Source organism: Myxocyprinus asiaticus, chromosome 4 (assembly GCF_019703515.2).
Source record: "Myxocyprinus asiaticus isolate MX2 ecotype Aquarium Trade chromosome 4, UBuf_Myxa_2, whole genome shotgun sequence".
Lineage (NCBI taxonomy): Eukaryota > Metazoa > Chordata > Actinopteri > Cypriniformes > Catostomidae > Myxocyprinus > Myxocyprinus asiaticus.
In genome coordinates, this window is record NC_059347.1 from 37,076,759 (window position 1) to 37,097,247 (window position 20,489).

General features: G+C 38.3%; 2 protein-coding genes across 5 annotated transcripts in view; both read left to right on the top strand.

The window, feature by feature from the left end:
* LOC127432127 (kynurenine--oxoglutarate transaminase 3-like) overlaps positions 1-20,489 on the top strand; it is an 87,373-nt gene that overhangs the window by 34,544 nt on the left and 32,340 nt on the right. The gene's annotated exons all lie outside the window — the stretch shown is intronic.
* On the top strand, positions 1,087-20,369 carry LOC127432092 (5'-AMP-activated protein kinase catalytic subunit alpha-1). 4 transcript variants are annotated; one of them, XM_051682897.1, is made up of 10 exons: positions 1,087-1,199; positions 4,216-4,357; positions 8,846-8,939; positions 9,192-9,336; positions 10,060-10,147; positions 10,424-10,648; positions 12,730-12,879; positions 13,026-13,374; positions 17,085-17,211; positions 17,591-20,369. In XM_051682897.1, exons 1-10 carry the CDS (start codon positions 1,103-1,105, stop codon positions 17,893-17,895), a joined length of 1,722 nt encoding a protein of 573 aa, XP_051538857.1. In that variant the 5' UTR covers positions 1,087-1,102; the 3' UTR covers positions 17,896-20,369. The 4 variants fall into 4 exon arrangements, with proteins under 4 accessions (XP_051538857.1, XP_051538869.1, XP_051538863.1 ...); XM_051682909.1 differs by lacking the exons at positions 1,087-1,199; positions 4,216-4,357; positions 8,846-8,939; positions 9,192-9,336 and adding an exon at positions 9,482-9,968; XM_051682903.1 differs by lacking the exons at positions 1,087-1,199; positions 4,216-4,357; positions 8,846-8,939; positions 9,192-9,336 and adding an exon at positions 9,482-9,963.

Sequence of the window (20,489 nt, forward strand, 5' to 3'; positions counted from 1 at the left end):
AACAGGCTAGAGCAGAAGTCTTTTCTAAATATAATGAGGATCCGAGCTTACATGCAGAGAAAAAAAATCTGCTGCCATGAATCACCACGGATGCTTTCCCTCTTTACTGCTGATATCTATTCAGCACCACCTGAGGAGGAGGGGGAAAAGAACACAGATTTCTAAAAGAATACAGCCCTAAGATTGTAGATAGTCCTGTTCAAAGTTGTAATTGAAAGGAGGCGGCACAGTTAGGCCTCATAAAATGTAACAAGAAAATGTTCTGAAGAGTTCTGAAAAAAAAAAAAAGAAAAAAACAAAGTGTTCAAGTTCATCCATATTGTTAATAACCTTGGTAATAGCTAGTTTTTGTTAATTGAGTTTGCCAGTGTATTTTAATTTCATATTGACACTTGTGTTTTGACAGAACAACAGCAAGTATGGAGAGAAGAGAATAGAATAGCAGAGAAGAGAAGAGAAAAATGTAAGTACAAGTCACATATGCTGTAGCTACAAGTATTTGTAATGGTCTTGACGAGGATTAGAAAATATTAAAGAGAACAAGTTCTTGTTTTTCCTTCATTGTATAAGGGTTGTGTAAAAAAACAATGTGATATAAGAATTGTAGAAAGCTAAGAGAATAGTCAAAAACTCTGGTTTATAGATTTCCAAATTTATGGATGGCTATGTCAGTTGAACACATGACAGTGTTATTCATATTTATCAGATTTTAAAAGAATGTATCATGCAAAGTGCTTCAAAGATTGTAAAATTAAAATCAGATTGATTTTCTGAAACATATATGGACAAATTGGACAAACTGAACAAATTATTACATAATCAATTACTATATTTAATTAGGGCATACTGCATTTTAGCCTAGCTGAAACCATCCAAATAGGATTTAAAACAATAAATAAATCAAAAGCAATGGTAAACATTTCTTTTAAGGCTTTTTGTGGGAATCCAGCAGTTGTCTCTGATTGGTCGGGAAAAAAATTGGGCTACTTTTCATTCCTTTTGGGCGAGTTTTGAGTTGTCATTGGACTGGAAATGTTTCTTGGACCTGGCAACCCCGCCCGCTGCTGGCTCTCTCAGGTAGGGCCTCGGACACAGAACGAAGATGGCGACGGACAAACAGAAACATGAAGGCAGGGTAAAAATCGGACATTATATTCTCGGAGACACGCTAGGAGTGGGAACGTTTGGAAAAGTCAAAGGTAAAACTGTTCGAGTTGTTTTGGAATTTGTGTGATTTTTTTTTTTGCATTAAAGACAGAAAGGCAAAGCTGAAGATGATCGAGCATGTAAATACGGCTAAAGCAGCAACACTTGTTGGCTAATGTCAGTGTAGTCATGAAACAGCATTAAATACCAACGCTATGTTTCATCACTGTTGGACAGTGTCAGCTGATCGATGTTTACCTGCCTTTCTGAATTCTTGCTTGCTTTCGGTATGGTTGCTTATGTTTGTATGCATTATAGAGGGTTTGGTCGTAGCTAACCTAGTTAGCTTTATGGTTAAATGGGGTGATTAGTATTCTGAAGTTGCAGTTTAGGGATTTGATAGATACACAGGCCAAATGTCCTTCCAGTCTTTGCCACCGACGTCAATCACAGATGCAGCTCCACTGAAACGCTTAGTCAGTCTTTATAAAACAGCATAAGACAAAAGACAAGTATTTGATTACTAAAAAAGTTACTTTCAGTGCTAAGATGCATCATTGTCAGTCAAAGTCATGAAAATGCACGCGTTATTTGTGATCCACAATTTTACAATTATAACTTAATCGAAGATTAATGCATATTCGTGACTAATGACAAAGTAAACACTTCAGTTCAACAGCTAACGTTATTACAGTTTATATAGGCATGCACATAACATTTGAACAAGGACGCATTTCCAAAAGTCCATTCTTTCTCAATCATGTTGTTTCTAAACTTATGTAATAAAGTAATAATGGCTGAACTATAGTGACAGAAAATAGGCCTAAGTCATGCAGGCTTAAATTGTAATTAAAGGAATAGTTCACCTAAAAATGAAAATTCTGTCAGCATTTACTCACTCTCAAGTGAGATTTTTAGAAGAATATTTCAGCTCTGTATGTCCATACAATGCAAGTGAATGGTGGCCAGAATGTCAAAGCTCCAAAAAGCACATAAAAGACATCATAAAAGTAATCCATATGACTCCAGTGTTTAAATCAGTGTCTTCAGAAGCTATATAATAGGTGTGGCTGAGAAACAGGTCAATATTTAAAAATCAAAATGAAAGTTTTGCTGCCTTTAGTCTGTATTTATTCCCTTTAAGGTCATCAGTATGCTAGTGTACTTCCAAATGCTGACAAAATTAGATGTCAGAAGATATAAACATTTAAAATCAGAAGTCTCTCTCTTCCGGCTCGACAGACCGAGGCACAGTCATGATGACACAGATGGCGTGAGAAACTGTCCAATCAAATGCTTTCTAGAACGAGAACACTCCCTCCCCCTAGTGTGTCTGGCTGTGTTCTAACTGACACTGATGGTGCCTTCGCAGGGTACTTCAAAAAGAGCACAATCCATGTTGTAGGATCAATTCCGAACAGATTTTACGATAAGAATTGCTTAAAAATAAGTTTTGACTTACCATTATCACCTTTCAGCTTTCTGAAGCTCTCAAAGTTGAGGGTAATTGTCTTCGTATGAAATAGGGCATAGGAATGATGACTTCTAAAAAAGGCACGCTGATGCCGAAGCTGGACGAAATGAAACTCGCTGGAGTTTATTTATATTTTTCTGCAGACGGAGGTTTCTTGGATATACCGCTCGAGTAAGTGTTCTTTATTCTTTATGCTTAGTGTATTGTTATTCAAAACGTGGACAAATTAGCTTCTGCTCGTTTCACAGTCATCTGTATTTGCGCAACAGCGCCAGCCTTATCCTAACGTAAACAAAGTCCCCGCGCTAAATTTTTTTTCTCGATCGAAAAGCTGTTTCACTCGGAAATACGTCACAATACAGTAATAAAGTCGGTCATAACTTCTGTTTCATGGTGACTAAGTCCTTTTTTACTATAAATCTCCACTTTCTCTTTCACTTCCACCGTAATATTATTATTATATATATTTTTTGTATTCTTTGTGCATATCACCCCCTACTGGTTGGCGCTGGTCAAAGGTGGATATTTATAGTAAAAAAAAAAAAAAAAAACGTAAACATTTATCTGTTTCTCACCCACACCTATCATATTGCTTCTTAAGACATTAACCACTAGGGCTGTATGGATTACTTTAATGCTGTCTTTATATGCTTTTTGGAGCTTCAGTGTCCTGGCCATCATTGACTTGCATTGTATGGACCTACAGAGCTGAGGAACTCCTTAAATCTTCATTTGTGTTCTGCAGAAGAAGGAAAGTCATACACATTTGGGATGGGATGAGGATGAGTAAATGATGAGAGAATTTTCATTTTAAGTTGAACCTTTCCTAAGGGTTAGACAGCTTCTCTGCTTGCTGTGCCCCTCAGATCAATGGAAGGACTCTCCTTGCTGCATCAGCCCATATTTATGTGGCACTCAGCATTTAGAGAATCAGTTCTTTGAACCCCGGTAGTCAGGAAGTTTGTTGTGTAGTGCAATTTTTTTACAAGATGTAGCTGAAGGATATTTAGGAAGCAGAATGGATGAAATACTACTGACATATAAGGGAAAATGCTAAAAACCAATCTTACAAGATGCCTGACTTTACAAAAAAGGATTTTAGTGTTCAGGGAAGAGTAGTGACTCAAGATGGAGCCTGGAGTTTGTTTTATGGCTACTCTGTAAGAAACAGGTAATCTACATGCACCCTTATACACAGTTCGCTCTGCACAACTGGCTTTACGTTAATGCATAACTAGAGAAGTCTAGTAAATACAGGCAAGTCGTTTTTGAATGTCGCAACTTAAAAGAGACCATGCACATGACCTTGCTGCCTTCAGCAGTTAGTGGTACAACAAAATCTAGCATAATAAAAAGGCCTTTTTCTGTGGATGGATTTGATTGTTAAACTAAACTTTCTTAAAATAGTTAATGGAAAAATATCCTCTTTAGTGTGTAATTTTTATTTGAGTGGCAAAAATCATCAATGTTTTAAATAAAACATGAACTGGACAATGAAAACAATTGCTTCTGACCTTCTGATTCTACCACTTTCTCAAGTTGCCTGTATTATTAAAGACATTTTCAAACATGGTGTCTTCTGCTTGTCTGTACAGTTGGCCAGCATGAACTGACCAAGCACCAGGTGGCGGTTAAGATTTTGAACCGGCAGAAGATTCGCAGTCTGGATGTGGTAGGGAAGATACGGCGTGAGATCCAGAACCTCAAACTCTTCCGTCACCCACATATAATAAAACTGTGAGTAACAGTCATGACCTGTTTATCCTTGATTTAGAGGCGTAATTTGTCTTTTGTATGGTCTCATTTCCCATGTGGTCACACTCACTCATCTTTCCTTAGCAGTTTCATTCACTACATACTCTGACATAGTCTGACATTATGGCATTATGTTCACACGGGCAGAAAAAAATCAGATTTTTTAGCCAATCTGACTCTCATCTGTTTTGGGTTTTGTAGTCTGAACAGGACAAAAACACAAAAAATAAAATTTTTAGAAGCTTCATCCAAACCAAATTCGTAGGTTGTTCAGAATCCGAATAAAATCAGATTTTTGTAAAACGGGTTGTTTCATCAGGTTTTGCGATGAGAAGACATATACTGTATTCCAAACGGCATAAATGATGCCTTCGCTGGACATATCTAAGGGAAAACAGTAATGGGATAAAATACGGGGCGTCTGGCAAAAACGGGACAGTTGTAAACCTTAGCAGCAATAAACATTACATATGCTACCTCTTCCAATTTTTAAGCCGTTTTCTGTGAAGAATGTGTTAATATTTGGTTACTGCCCTCATGAAAAACATCCATTGCTAAACATTCACACAAGATGAACATACGCAAGTTTGCATTGTAACTATGACAACTTCTGGGGCTTGATTGCAAAAGCGACTGCAGTCTGAACAGAAAAAAATCTGATCTATCCACATATAACATGCAGTCTGAACAGCCAGTCTAAAAATCGGATTTGAGAGAAAAATCTGATGTTACCTACAGTGTGAACAAAGCCATAGTGATCGACTGATGCTGGATTTTAGTGACTGATGCAATATTGATTATTTTTGTGTTTAAGTGTTCGATAACAGATATGCATAACAGATTTTTCATTTTGTTTCATTTCTGCTTTTAAGCACATTAACGATAATTTATCACTTACCTCTGGTGAACTGCTTTTCAAAACTAATATTGTCTACAAAGAATGAATTTGATTAATTTTAGTTGCAATATACACTTGTTCAAAGCCCCTCAATTAATATATGAAGTATAAAGACTTTTGTCTCCAACTTTATCTGTAAATCCGATATTATCAAACCGATTAAGTGAAAAGGTGTAAATATCAGTTAAAAATATTGGTCAAACAGATTATTGGTTAATCTCTAATAACAGAGGAAGCATGTAAGAGAGTGATAATTAAGAATAAATAAGGGCCCCTGTATCTGTGTGGAATTTTGAGATGGCTTCGCAGGTGACCATGCTTGCTTTTTATTGTTTGTTTCTTCCCCTGTGGTTTATTTGTTGCTTGGGATGAGGCAAGACATGCATGGCAGTGTTTCCCTTAGGATTTTTTTCAGCAGTGGTGCTGTTGTGTGCACGTCCACAAGCCTGCAACACCGGACCCTTATTAACATGTGTTGGTGAAGAATAGATTAAAATGGGTGTCAAACTCAATTTCAACCTTGGCCACATAAGTGTTTGTGAGGGGGTTCAGTGGAAAGGAGGAGGCGAGAACCGGCTTGAGAACTTAAATAATAATTTAATGAACAACTTAACCAAAAACACACAACCATAAACACACACAGTACAGCTGCCTGTAATTCTCTCTCTCTCGAACTGTCGTCCCCGGCCGCCTTTATCCCTCGCGCGCCCCGTCAGGCTGATTGGGGACCGGGTGTGCGTCATTCCAGCCCGGCCCCGGCATGACGTAAATCCCCCCCCCTCCTCTCCAGGGGGCGTGCCTTGCGCCCCGACTGCCGGCGGGTCATCCCCGCCTTCCTCGACCTGGGAGGAGACAGGAGGGGAAAAACAACAATAAAACAAAATAGGCGAGGGAAAGGGCAATACAGAGCGACGGAGAGAGAGGAAAAGAAACTCACCGGTTCTCTGATGCGCCGTCGCGTGGTCCTCGATCACTCCTCCACCCTCTCAGGTGGACGGCAGCCACTCCTCCCCAGGCGGACCGGAGTCAGACCTCCGACCCCCAGCGGACAGAACGCCCCTCCGCGTTCCCGGCGTCCCGTGGGGGCACTCCTCCGCCCCCGGCAGTGGCTCTCTCGCTCCAGGTGGTCGGGGAGTCCAGTCTCCACTTGCCTCGCGGACGGCGGCCATTCCCCGCGTCCGGGTGGTCAGGCTACTTCGTCCCCCGTCGGATGGCAGCGGCGCTCCCCTGGGTGGACGACAGTGTCGAGGACTCTGCGACGGGAATCCCTCCTCCTTCCCAGGTTTTGGCACCAGTGTAAGGGGGTTCAGTGGAAAGGAGGAGGCGAGAACTGGCTTGAGAACTTAAATAATAATTTAATGAACAACTTAACCAAAAAAACACAACCATAAACACACACAGTACAGCTGCCTGTAATTCTCTCTCTCTCTCGAACTGTCATGCCCGGCCACTTTTATCCCTCGCGCGCCCCATCAGGCTGATTGGGGACCGGGCGTGCGTCATTCCAGCCCAGCCCCGCCCTCCTCGGCTCTACAGTGTTTATTTATGACCTCAAAGGACCCGTTGAAAATGTGGCACCAGCACCTGCTTTGGTAGCACCCGCTTTGGTAGCACCCATGCAAATAATATTACATGTTATGTGCATTGAAATGCACATTTGACAGTACAGCATTGATTTTGAGGTTGGGATGCAGATGAAAATTGATATTAACAATGGTAACATCTGTGGAAAAAATGAACACCTAATTTTTATATGGCTAAATTGAAATATTTTGACAGTGTGAATAAGTTGGGTCTTCTTTACAGATTCCTTTCTTCAGGCTCCAACTAATTAAACTACAGTCATGTCTTGGAATTTCTGAAGGCAAACAAAACTACTTACATTTTCCTACAATCAGAGAGCATTACAAGAGTACAGATTTTACACAGATGGAAAACTGATAGCTTGGTCCATAATTATGAAAATGCACCATAGTTCTTCCATAGTATCCATAGTTTTAACAATGATATTTGTAATAGTTTGTTGTAACCATGTAAAACCATGCATGGCTCCACACTTTCATGATTCGTAATTATGGTTTCTATATAAAGAACTATGACATTTTTGTAATGAAAAAACAACAGTCTGAATACATTTAGAAAGTTTTTCTGCCACAACTACCATAGGTAATACAGTACAGTTAGTGTTACTATAGTAAATCCATTTTACATTTTTGAAAGTGTTGTGATCTGTGAATTGAAAAGCCTTCTAATTTATGTGCCGTTAGAATGTGGGGACAGTTTGTTTTAAAGTAGTTTCTTACTGGTTCATAAACACATTTAAAATAGTCTGTTTTGCGGTTGAGACCTGTCCACGAATTACCACACCTGCTCTGCCCTCGTGCTGCTATGATTAAGCCGTGTTGATTATTGACCCATGAAGCGCTGTTTCATTTTTGCTTTTGAAGTGAGCAAAATGTGCTCCAAAACATACAGATGACAGGGAAAGGCTCATTTAAATTCACAAGGAAAGCGCTAACTGATTGTTCAGTGAAACGTTGCGTTCACCTGACACCTGCCATCTTAAATTTCAGAAATGGGCTCGCGGGCCACTTGAAATGAAGCGAGTTTGACACGTTGTTATGTGGTGACGTCGCTGTGAGTAAGTGCGTGTATTTGTGTGTGTGGTGGGGTCTCTTTTGCAGTGTAGAAAGCCCACAGCTGACTGGGGCTGGTAAGCGTTATGTTGCGTCAAGAATATTAAATTAACCATGTGAAATCCCAACAGTGGCGCTCATAATTCAGCAGTGGCGCAGCGCCGCTGCAAAATGCATATAGGGGAAACAATGCATGGAATTACTGAGGATGGGAAAGAGAAAGATGGGATGGGAGGAAGATAGGAAATTCCATTTACGGCTATTATAGGGAGGGAAGCAGTTAATGCTTTCCCTTGGATACTCTAAACGACAGAGTTTATTTTTTTTATGTCACCTTAATGTGTGTGTGTTTGCGCACTGTTAGTCTGTTGATGATTAAGGTCATGGTCTTTTCCACAGTTCTTGTATTTTGTTTTTATCATCAAAGCCACATACTTTTACTGTTGTTAGAAAAGACATGGGAATGCTGAATTGAGCTATCAAGTCGAGTTCCAAATCCATTAGGGATTAATTGACACTTCCCAAGTAAATGTGGAAAAAATAAGTCTAGGTGTGCAATCTTATACTAACATTGAAAATGGAACTCTAGCGGGTTTAAATATGCCTGAATTCATACCACTGATGGATGGGAATCAATCTGAATTTGTTTTATTGTTTAGAGAGATGTAGATATTGCTTTCTGTTTGCGTGACATTTTGCAAATGTAGTTTGCTAAGACTTTACCAATGGAAGGCATCAGGAAGTCATTGTTCAGCTCAGTGTGACTATTTGAACAGATATGATTTAGCAGTTCTCACTTTGTTACATTGGTACACTGATCACTGTCTATTACTATCTTTATGTAGCAATTATAGAGACTAATGATTTAAAATAACAACTTTATCTTATGTATGTAGTTTTTTTAAATCAGTACATGCTGTTTGTTTGTTTGGACAGTTATCAAGTGATCAGCACACCAACAGATATCTTCATGGTGATGGAATATGTGTCTGGAGGAGAACTCTTCGACTACATCTGTAAAAATGGAAAGGTACTGTTTTTGTGTGTATGTGTTTTTTGTTGTTGTTTTTTTTACACTGAGACATTGTCTGGAATTGTGAAGCCATAGTCGATTCAAAATTAGAAACACAATAATGGATTCTTGAATGCATGTCAATTTGTGACTTTACTGTAGTATGCAGGTGCACAAAAATGACATAATAGGTTAAACTTTGTCCAGATTAGAGATGATGAAAAATAATACTTGTTCCTGATGCGTCTTATTCTTTGTCTTTGTGGTCAGTTGGATGAGAAGGAGAGCAGACGTTTATTCCAGCAGATCATTTCGGGGGTGGATTACTGCCACAGGCACATGGTGGTGCACAGAGACCTCAAGCCTGAGAACGTCCTGCTGGATGCGCACATGAATGCCAAGATTGCAGATTTTGGTACGTGAACATAGAAAAAAAACAACTAATTGAAATGGTATTGTAGAAACGTATAGTTTGGAATTTCTTTGGGTGCTTCTCATTTGTGAAACTGTGCATCCTCATTTCCTTTCCATGCGTCCTAGCTCCACCCTTTTAGGAAACGAGGAATGGATGTAAGGAAAGGAAATGAGAATGGAGGATTCGAAGGAAGATGTATTTGTAAAATGGAATGTCTTCGCTCACTCAATCGTCACTTCAGAGCGATGTCTGCGTGCAGCTGTATTACCCCGGAGTGCTTGCTATTATGTTGAAACTTGATTAATTATATATTCATAATAAATCCTAATCATTCAAGATGCACTGTTATGCACACAATTATGGTTTATGTAAACTGCAGGGGTAAAACGTGAATTAAAACTGTTGTGCCAGATGTGAAGGGGGAGGAAAATTGCATCAGGTGTTTCGACGACTGAGATTTCAGCACCTATGCATCCTCGCTAAAGCCTCATCTGGAAGCTTCCTCTGTCCTCGCCTCCTTGGAGTGCATTTACAGCATTGATATACGTCCTTCATGATGGTGGACTTTGATCGTTTTCCAGGTCACGGGCTCGTGAATGGAGGAGTGAGGAAACTAGGAAGCATTAAGTAGAGTATTGAGAAGCACCCTTTGGCTTACCTTGCTTGAGATGTTTGTACTACAAGGTAGACTGACTTATACCATGATATTTTCTCATTACATAGGCTTGTCAAATATGATGTCAGATGGAGAATTCTTAAGGACAAGTTGCGGCTCTCCTAATTATGCTGCTCCTGAAGTCATTTCCGGAAGGTACTGCACCCTGCTCTGCTTGGACCTTTTCTCCTTTGTAGTTGTATTTCAGAGCTCTTCTGATCCATTCTTTTTTCTGAGTCTAAGGATATTTTTTCTTTTTTTTTTTTTTTTTTTGTCTTTGATTTTCAGATCCTATATCTTTAATTGTTACTTTTCCATAACAATGTATTTTCTAGTCCTCAAAGCTGATCCTCTGTTCTGCTTTAAATAGGTCTTTCAAATTGGTCATTCAAATTGGCTCTCTAAAACTGATCTTTAGCTGTTTGGATCCAGGTTATATGCAGGGCCTGAGGTGGACATCTGGAGCAGTGGAGTGATTTTATATGCTCTGCTGTGTGGAACGCTGCCATTTGACGATGACCATGTGCCAACACTGTTCAAGAAGATCTGTGATGGCATCTTCTTCACGCCTCAGTACCTGAACCCCTCAGTTATTAGCCTTCTGAAACACATGCTACAGGTGGACCCCATGAAAAGAGCAACCATTAAAGAGATTAGGTCAGACATTACACAATACACCTACACTGTGCAATTATTAAAGATGTACTCAGTAATTTTGTTTAATTTGACACCTAGCAGCATGGATGTAACATCATTCAAATGCAATAGTTTCAGTTAACAATGTCAATTTAGAAATTCACTTTTGATAGTGAGCCATGGTTAATTTAATCCATGAATTAAAGTGTTGAGTGAAAAAGTGGTTACTGAGATTAAATTAGTAGTATTTGGCTGGTCATGTGATCCCAACATGGCAGCCCCATGAGGGGACCCAACCATGTAGAATAAAACAGCTTTTATAAGGTTGCTGATGTGACTGGAGTCTTCATCTCATGTGAGTGCTCATGATTTTATAAATGTGTTTCAAAATTACAATTAAATTTCTTTAAAAGTAAAAGAATTACTGAGTGCACCTTTAATGCTAAAATTATTTGCATGTGTTGACTAGAGTAAGACAAACAAATCAGTACTGTTTTGCACTGTATACCCCCATTTTCCAACAAAGATGAGTGTATGAATTTATAGCTTATATTAAGTGAAATTACAGCTGTAAAATGTCCAGCTTTTGCAAATAAAAAACCTAATATTATTTCTAGTATTTTTTATTTTATTTTATTTAATTTATTTTTTGTATTGAAAATGTAATGTTAAAGGAAAAAATAAATATACGTTTTTGGACACAATATTTTGCTAAAAATAAAATCTTATTTTGTGTGGTTAGTGGTAAGGCCAGTGAAAATTGCAGTGCAAATAAAAACTGAATAACTGTTCTGAACTGAAAAAACAACAAAAAAAAACAAATCCTTATTATTGAGCCCTGATATATAAAGAAAATACTAAAATTTGTTTTCAGATCATTTGTCTTGTATCAGAGACTCTGAAACTGAATGTAAGTGTCAGATGACACTTCATGAATTGGTGAAGTGACAGATTTGTCACTGTTTTAAGCATAAACAAGTTAAAAAAAACTAATGAAAAAATCTGCCAGACAAAAAAACATACAAAATTGTTTTCTCTGAAAACAACCCTTAAAGGAATAATTTAACCCAAAAATGAAAATTTGCTGATAATTTACTCACCCTCAGGTCATCCAAGATGTATCTGAGTTTCTTTCTTCATCAAAACAGAATTAAAGATTTTTAGGATTTCATTTCTGGCCTCCTCCTCTAAACAATGCAAGTGAATGTCCTCCATTTTTTGATGGTCCAAAATGCATATTTAGGGTGCATCAAAATAATCCACACGACTCCAGTAGACAAATAAAGTTCTTCTGAACCCAAACGATTGATTATTTTTAGAAACAAAACAATACTTATATACTTATATATAGAGGGATGACGTAAGCTCGTCGGTAAGGTCACGTGGAGGAGGAGGCAGGAAGCGCGTCATTGTTTATAATAGAAACTTGCACAGAGCACAGACCAAGCGCCGTTCACAAACCAAAAAAGTCCAAAACAATTTCAAAACAAAATAAAATAAAAAATAATTTCCAAATAATAATAATTAAAAAAAAAACAATGTAAACAACGACGCGCTTCCTGACTCCACGTGACGCGTGACCTCACCAACGAGCTTATGTCATCCCTCTCATGAGCGCACGTCACAGAGATGTACGGAAGCGAACATTTGTAGTTAAAAAGTATATAAGTATTGTTTTGTTATTTTATGTATTTATTTGTCGACTTGAGTCATGTGGATTATTTTGATGCACCCTAAATATGCATTTTGGACCGTCAAAAAAATGGAGTACATTCACTTGCATTGTTTAGAGGAGGAGGCCTGAAATGAAATCCTAAAAGTCTTAAATTCTGTTTTGATGAAGAAAGAAACTCCGATACATCTTGAATGTCCTGAGGGTGAGTAAATTATCAGCAAATTTTCATTTTTGGGTGAACTATTCCTTTAATATCTCACACAATTTTGCTTAACACGTCTATTTATCTTGTTTTAAGGACTTTTAGATACTTTTACTGGGGAACAAGACAAAGATATTCATTTAGAATATGATTTGTTAGTTTCATAAAAGTGTAAAATGTGTTTATCTTCAATTCCTTTCTCTGAACATTGCTCTCTATTTTCAGGGAGGATGAGTGGTTTAAGCAAGATCTCCCCAAATATCTGTTCCCGGAGGACGCTGCGTACAGCAGCAACATGATTGATGAGGAGACGCTGAAGGAGGTGTGTGAGAAGTTTGAGTGCACAGAAGAGGAGGTGCTCAACTGTCTGTACAGGTTTGTCTACTCGTTTGCTTTTATATAACTTTTTTGGGTACATTTTTCCTAGGCAGATTGAAGCAGGTAGCTACTTCAGCGCAAAGAACACCACCAGACAGATCTTTCTCTTGTCTGTCCATTCTTTCCCCTCCTTTCTTTTACAGTCGCAATCACCAGGATCCTCTTGCTGTTGCCTATCACTTGATCATTGACAACCGGCGCATTATGAGTGAGGCCAAAGACTTCTATTTGGCCTCCAGTCCCCCAGATAGCTTCCTGGATGATCTGCCAGCACACCACTCCACTAAGATTCACCCTGAGAGAGTGCCCTTTCTGATGGCAGAGACTCAGCCGCGCCCCCGACACACACTGGATGAGTTGAACCCCCAAAAATCGAAGCACCTTGGTGTCCGACGGGCCAAGTGGCACCTGGGGATCCGCAGCCAGAGCAGACCAAATGATATCATGAGTGAGGTCTGTCGCGCCATGAAGCAGTTGGACTACGAGTGGAAGGTGAGCATGAGTGCATGTAGATACGAACGCATTTTGGGTGATACTTTAAATTTGTGGTGTTGTTGCATTATTAGGTGCCTCAGGATCAATGCCTTTTTCACACATAAATAATCAGAAAAGTTTCCCAATGAATATCAATATAAGTAGCCATTATTTTCCAGATATAAATAGGGCTACTTGTTGCACAATAGTCTTTGTCTCTTCATACATATTTCTCAACACAATGTTATTAAAGTTTTAGAAGCAGGTTTAAACTTCCTCTAACATGTTTCAAAAAGGGACTCTTCAAGATAAGCAGTTGCATTTCGCAGACTTTAAACTTGGCTACACAATTTGTTAGCTTCTTGGCCTGTGGCGAATCAGTTGATAATTTTTTTCCTAATGTTCAAAGCTTCCACAGTTGTAGGTTGTCCCTTTTTGTTGCCTTTCACTGCACATACCTGCCATTTGTCATGATAACTGTTCATATGGGATATTTGCCAACTCAATCAACCCAGAATCCGAAATGACTCCAAACTTTGCTTCTTTTGCCCTTTCCCCAAAACTCTCCAATTTATCCGCCATAACATTATCCACAACAAATCACAATGCGAAACACCAGCTGCACAAATGTATGGGTGGTAGAGGTGACGATAACTTAAGTATTAAGTACTGTAAATGTTATATCACCCCCTTGTGGTCTCCCAAAGCTATTACGCTAGACTTCATTAAATGGAAGGCCAACTGACTGTGTATGGGAAAGCACAAAAATTAGGCTTCTGATATAAATGTCGGCTAATGTAATACATCGATGCCTCAAAGGCGTATCGAGAAAATAACGTTTTTGATATTTTGTAACATTCCTAGCCTCAATGTAAAAGTCAACTAATTGGTCTTAAGGAATGCCATGTATAATTTTGAAAAGTGTAAACCAATTGTTACAATATTAACAGCACTACAGAATGAGCTGGGAGACTGGGGACGGTCCATTAATGGAAACATTACTAGCATTTCCTGCTATGCATTTCTGCATGGTCTCCTGAGGCTCATGGTCATTGGATAAATTCCATATTCACTTGAGGGAATTAACTGTTTTAAGGGCTTCTAGTAGATTCTATAAATAGAATAGATCCTTCCCCTCATATATGTGTATATATATATATATATATATATATATATATATATATATATATATATATATATATATATATATATACAGGTGCATCTCAATAAATTAGAATGTCGTGGAAAAGTTCATTTATTTCAGTAATTCAACTCAAATTGTGAAACTCGTGTATTAAATAAATTCAATGCACACAGACTGAAGTAGTTTAAGTCTTTGGTTCTTTTAATTGTGATGATTTTGGCTCACATTTAACAAAAACCCACCAATTCACTATCTCAAAAAATTAGAATATGGTGACATGCCAATCAGCTAATCAACTCAAAACACCTGCAAAGGTTTCCTGAGCCTTCAAAATGGTCTCTCAGTTTGGTTCACTAGGCTACACAATCATGGGGAAGACTGCTGATCTGACAGTTGTCCAGAAGACAATCATTGACACCCTTCACAAGGAGGGTAAGCCACAAACATTCATTGCCAAAGAAGCTGGCTGTTCACAGAGTGCTGTATCCAAGCATGTTAACAGAAAGTTGAGTGGAAGGAAAAAGTGTGGAAGAAAAAGATGCACAACCAACCGAGAGAACCGCAGCCTTATGATTGTCAAGCAAAATCGATTCAAGAATTTGGGTGAACTTCATAAGGAATGGACTAAGGCTGGGGTCAAGGCATCAAGAGCCACCACACACAGACGTGTCAAGGAATTTGGCTACAGTTGTTGTATTCCTCTTGTTAAGCCACTCCTGAACCACAGACAATGTCAGAGGCGTCTTACCTGGGCTAAGGAGAAGAAGAACTGGACTGTTGCCCAGTGTTCCAAAGTCCTCTTTTCAGATGAGAGCAAGTTTTGTATTTCGTTTGGAAACCAAGGTCCTAGAGTCTGGAGGAAGGGTGGAGAAGCTCATAGCCGAAGTTGCTTGAAGTCCAGTGTTAAGTTTCCACAGTCTGTGATGATTTGGGATGCAATGTCATCTGCTGGTGTTGGTCCATTGTGTTTTTTGAAAACCAAAGTCACTGCACCCGTTTACCAAGAAATTTTGGAGCACTTCATGCTTCCTTCTGCTGACCAGCTTTTTAAAGATGCTGATTTCATTTTCCAGCAGGATTTGGCACCTGCCCACACTGCCAAAAGCACCAAAAGTTGGTTAAATGACCATGGTGTTGGTGTGCTTGACTGGCCAGCAAACTCACCAGACCTGAACCCCATAGAGAATCTATGGGGTATTGTCAAGAGGAAAATGAGAAACAAGAGACCAAAAAATGCAGATGAACTGAAGGCCACTGTCAAAGAAACCTGGGCTTCCATACCACCTCAGCAGTGCCACAAACTGATCACCTCCATGCCACGCCGAATTGAGGCAGTAATTAAAGCAAAAGGAGCCCCTACCAAGTATTGAGTACATATACAGTAAATGAACATACTTTCCAGAAGGCCAACAATTCACTAAAAATGTTTTTTTTATTGGTGTTATGATGTATTCTAATTTTTTGAGATAGTGAATTGGTGGGTTTTTGTTAAATGTGAGCCAAAATCATCACAATTAAAAGAACCAAAGGCTTAAACTACTTCAGTCTGTGTGCATTGAATTTATTTAATACACGAGTTTCACAATTTGAGTTGAATTACTGAAATAAATGAACTTTTCCACGACATTCTAATTTATTGAGATGCACCTGTGTGTGTATATATATATATATATAATGTATCTCTCTCACACCTATGGGTGCAAACAGTATGTTAATGAAAAGCTCTACAATATGGTTTCTTTCTTAATCTGCAGTTTCGATCTTAAGGCCTGAGTACACTTCGGTCATTAGCACAGTCTGTGCGGCCTGACCACGCATGGCCCAGATTTTTTTGGCCCCGTGGACACGGTCTGCATCCATGCCCATCATAGGTGCATGCTCCAGCCATTGTCTGTACTGAAAGAATATCACAAAGCAGCTGTAGTGGGAATACTCGAAAGTTAACACAGTCGGCCGGTTGCGATCCGATCTGGAATGCACAAAAATAAAGTATACATAGGCCTTTACCCTCATTGTCAACAGCCTGGAGCTGAAATATATTCAGTGTGTCACTGAATTACTAGGGCAAGATTTGTTTTCAAGGCTATTGTAACAAAAAGCAGAATGTGTAAATTTGCGGTGTGATATTCTTTATTTTGTATTATCTTTATTCTTTATGATATTTTTTATTCTTCCATATAAAACATACCTTGGAAAAAATGAGAGGACTGTCAACCTGTGGCAGAAGGTTTTTTATGTGGTTGCTCTCTTAATTTGTTAATATTAATTTGACTAGCTTGAGTTTGTTTTAGTGTGCCGGACTGAGTGAGTCATCAATTTTCAAAGAATTGTTTTTTTTTTTTTTTGTATAAATGTTTCTGTCTTTGTCTTATTGCTGAGCGGCCCCTCTTATCAATTGGAGAAATTTTTACTGCTCTTCAAGAGTACAATATTTAGACAACTAGGACTGTTTATGGTGCAGCGGACCAGTTGGCACAGTCCTAGTTCAAGTTAAATATTACTCAATATTAATCAACTTCTAGGTCCAGTTAAGTCAGACTCTGTGACCCTGTTGCCTTTGCCTTTCCTCCCTGTGGTTTGGCAGGTAGTGAACCCCTATTACTTGCGGGTGCGGCGGAAGAACCCAGTTACTGGCATGCACACAAAGATGAGCCTCCAGCTTTACCAGGTGGACAGCAGGACCTACTTACTAGACTTCAGGAGCATAGATGGTAAAATGGTCATACCTAACAATGTGTGTGGTTTTATTATGTATTATAATATGAGCAAATAATGTTCTTGGGTGTATTTTCTGTGTACATAAAGGGATAATTGATTCAAAAATTAAAATTCTGTCATTATTACTCAACTTCATGTTATTTCAAACATAAATGACTTTCTTCCATGTCCAACACAAAAGGAAATGTTAGGCTGACTGAAGGCTGTCACCATTCATTATCATTGTATATAAAAATATGGTGACTGAGGCTAACATTCTGCCTAGCATGTTCCATAGAAGATAAAAAGTCATATGGGTTTGAAACAACATAACCGTGAGTTAATGATTTTCATTTTTATTGTCTTCACCCAAATTTGTTCTGTTTCATTCAGATGACATGATGGAAGTAAAATCAGGGACCGCCACTCCTCACCGCTCTGGCTCAGTTGGTAACTATCGGACTACGCTAAAGAATGACAAGAACGAGAAAAACGAAGTTGAGGATGCAGTAAAGGGGGATGCGTCTGCACCTTCCACGCCTTTGATAGCTGGAGGGAAACTGGCAGAAGGCTCGCTGACTTCTTCTCTTACCTCCTCAGTGGACTCCACTGGGGGAGAGATTCTCCCCCGGCCGGGAAGTCACACCATAGAGTTCTTTGAGATGTGCGCCAACCTTATTAAGCTGCTAGCACGATAACTTGTGGTTCCTTTGATGCCTTCTCTCTCTCACACACTCTCCTCTGTCCTCCCTTTCACTATCTGTCTTTCTCTCTTTCTTCTAGAATGCTGTCTACCTCTTTGTCCTCTGATATCTGTCTTCATCCACAGTACTCCTCTCTCTTTCTCATTTTTGTCTCTTTTTCTCAGTGTCTGTAGAGCTGAATGTGTCTGTGGCGCTACAGTCACCAGTGTCAGCCTGTTTAAGGAGTCAAATAAGGAGTAGAAGATTGAGATAAGGTGCGAGAGGGAAAAGGATGGAGGGTTTTTTTTGTGCCACAGTCAGAAAGATGACAGAAAGATTGCTAAGCCACTTTATAGTATCAATACTCTTTTAGAGTTGGTTTTACGAGTCTTCTCTGGTTTTATAGCAAGGATTTCCTTGCCAAGAGGGAGGCGAAGAGGTGTCTGTGAGTTCTACACTGAACTTGTTGTAGTGTACACAATGATGTTGCGTTTCTTGGCGGACCAAGAAAAAGCTATTTCGAGGCATGTAGGACAACAATTGAGACGGAAAGCGCCTTTGCACAGTTTTATCTGTTAGTTTCTGTGGGCCAGTGTCATGACTTGCAGTCCCAACAGGGAAGGGCACTCAGATAGGAGGAGCCATCTTAAAAAGTGGGTCGCTGTGGGGGTGGCAACTTAAGATGATGGGCACTTTAACATAAAGGAACTTAATGAGTTAGCCTTTGTTTAGGAAGAGGCAAATGTAAAACACCCATTTATTCTGAGGAAGTGCAATGTCCTTACCTCTTTTTTTTTTTTTTTTTTTGCAAATAGGTCATGTCACAACTTTTCAATTTTTCTTTTGTTTCCATTCACATTTTACGTAAATATAAGTATATACAGAATTTAAAAATGCATTTGGATTTATATTTATCAGTGCTTTAAATGGGGTTGTAGTTTATATTGAAATTGTGAAAATGGACTGGATTTTTTTTTTTTTTTTTTTTTAAAGAAATGTTTTGATTGTATTGCTGTAAGGTTGTTTTATTCCATACGCTGCTTTATCAAAATAACCTTTTTTTTTTTTTTTTTTTATGTTTTACAAATCAATGGTGCTTGGACGAAAAGTACTGCTTAATGAAAAAAAATCAACTGTTCTACATTCTATCCTTTCTTCCCCAAATTTAGTTTCTAAAGTTTGGCAGGGTGAGTATTAGAACCTTTGTAAGGGTTTGCTTAGGATATCTGAAAAATATAACCTGCAGGATGTAAGTGCATTTTTGAACGCTTTGAAACACCATGAGAACAGGAAAGCACATCCCACATGCATGTGACTTCATGTACCCTCATATGAAGCTGCATTAAGCTATGTATAATACACAAAGTACTTAAACCCATGTCCACAAAGAAATGAACAACAGTTCTGCAAATAATTAACAATGAGTGAATGATTATTTTATTCTGGAGCTTAGTGACAGAAGAAAGCCACTTCATCAAAGCAGTTGTCAGGGCTTTCAACTTGTGTTTCACAGAAACAGAAAATTATTTCTGCATTTATTTTCCATTAAGTAAATGCACAAGTCTTTCCTGCACAAAGAATGAAAACAAAATACTATAAAGTTTTTTGCTTCACTTCTGAATACCTGAGAGCTCCACCTCTATACAAACTAAAAGTCCCAGACACATATCTATAAATTTGTTTTTAAATCATAGATTCATTCTTTTTGTGTATGCACAGCCCATTTACTTTTACTTTCATGCAACATTTAAGCAAACAAATGCACATTCTTAAAGCAAGACAGCCAGCAATAGGATACTCATAAAAAAGATTTCAAGATACTTATTTCATTTATTGATGTCTTGACTATTTGTGTTACATGTTAATGTGTAGTTTCATAAAAATAAAAGATTAGGTTTAGTCTCTTTATTTGTTCTAAACTGCACTGACATTTCAGATTCTTTATTAACAAGACTTTTAAGCTAAAACTTGACAATCGATGCCTTGCAGGCTAGCTCTAAGACAAATGCCAAGACATTTGACTCTGCTTTGTCCCTGCTGCTATTTTTTTTTTTTTTTTACCATTTCTCTATTAGTCTTATCCAAATGATAACTTCCTTATCTTTAGTGAATACAACTCTTACAAGGTAAAACCCAATTTTTTAAGTAAATGCCTGAGACTTTTATTCAAAATAAAAGTTTAGCAAGAAACCCTTTGATGCTGATTTAATTGTTTTTGGTCCATGTATGTGCAAACAGTGGCTGGATGCACATTTTAGTCTACACAGGCTGTTTTTACTCAGCCATGAAACACAAAAAGAAGTTAAAAAAAATAAAATAAATCAAAGTATTTGTAATGACAGCTTCAAAAAATATTATTTTATGTTCATGATCTGTGCAGAATGAACCTCATGGAGGCTTGCCAATATAAATTACATATAATTATTGATAATTTACTATTGAAGATAGTTTGTGAATACAACTGCCTAATAAAATGCAAAAAAGATTAATTGCTTTGCCTTTTTGAATACATGGCTAGTGATGAGACAGTTTTACTGGGTAATAAAGGAGGAAATGCTGATTAACTTTTTTTGAAGTCAAAACTTCAACCCTCCTACTATCCTAAGAAA

Excerpts from the sequence above, each read along its gene's own strand:
- LOC127432092 (XM_051682897.1), top strand. The coding sequence starts at position 1,103 with ATGGCGACGGACAAACAGAAACATGAAGGCAGGGTAAAAATCGGACAT. Across the intron at positions 1,200-4,215 it reads AACGTTTGGAAAAGTCAAAG|TTGGCCAGCATGAACTGACC; the intron begins GTAAAACTGTTC and ends TTGTCTGTACAG. Across the intron at positions 9,337-10,059 it reads TGCCAAGATTGCAGATTTTG|GCTTGTCAAATATGATGTCA; the intron begins GTACGTGAACAT and ends CTCATTACATAG.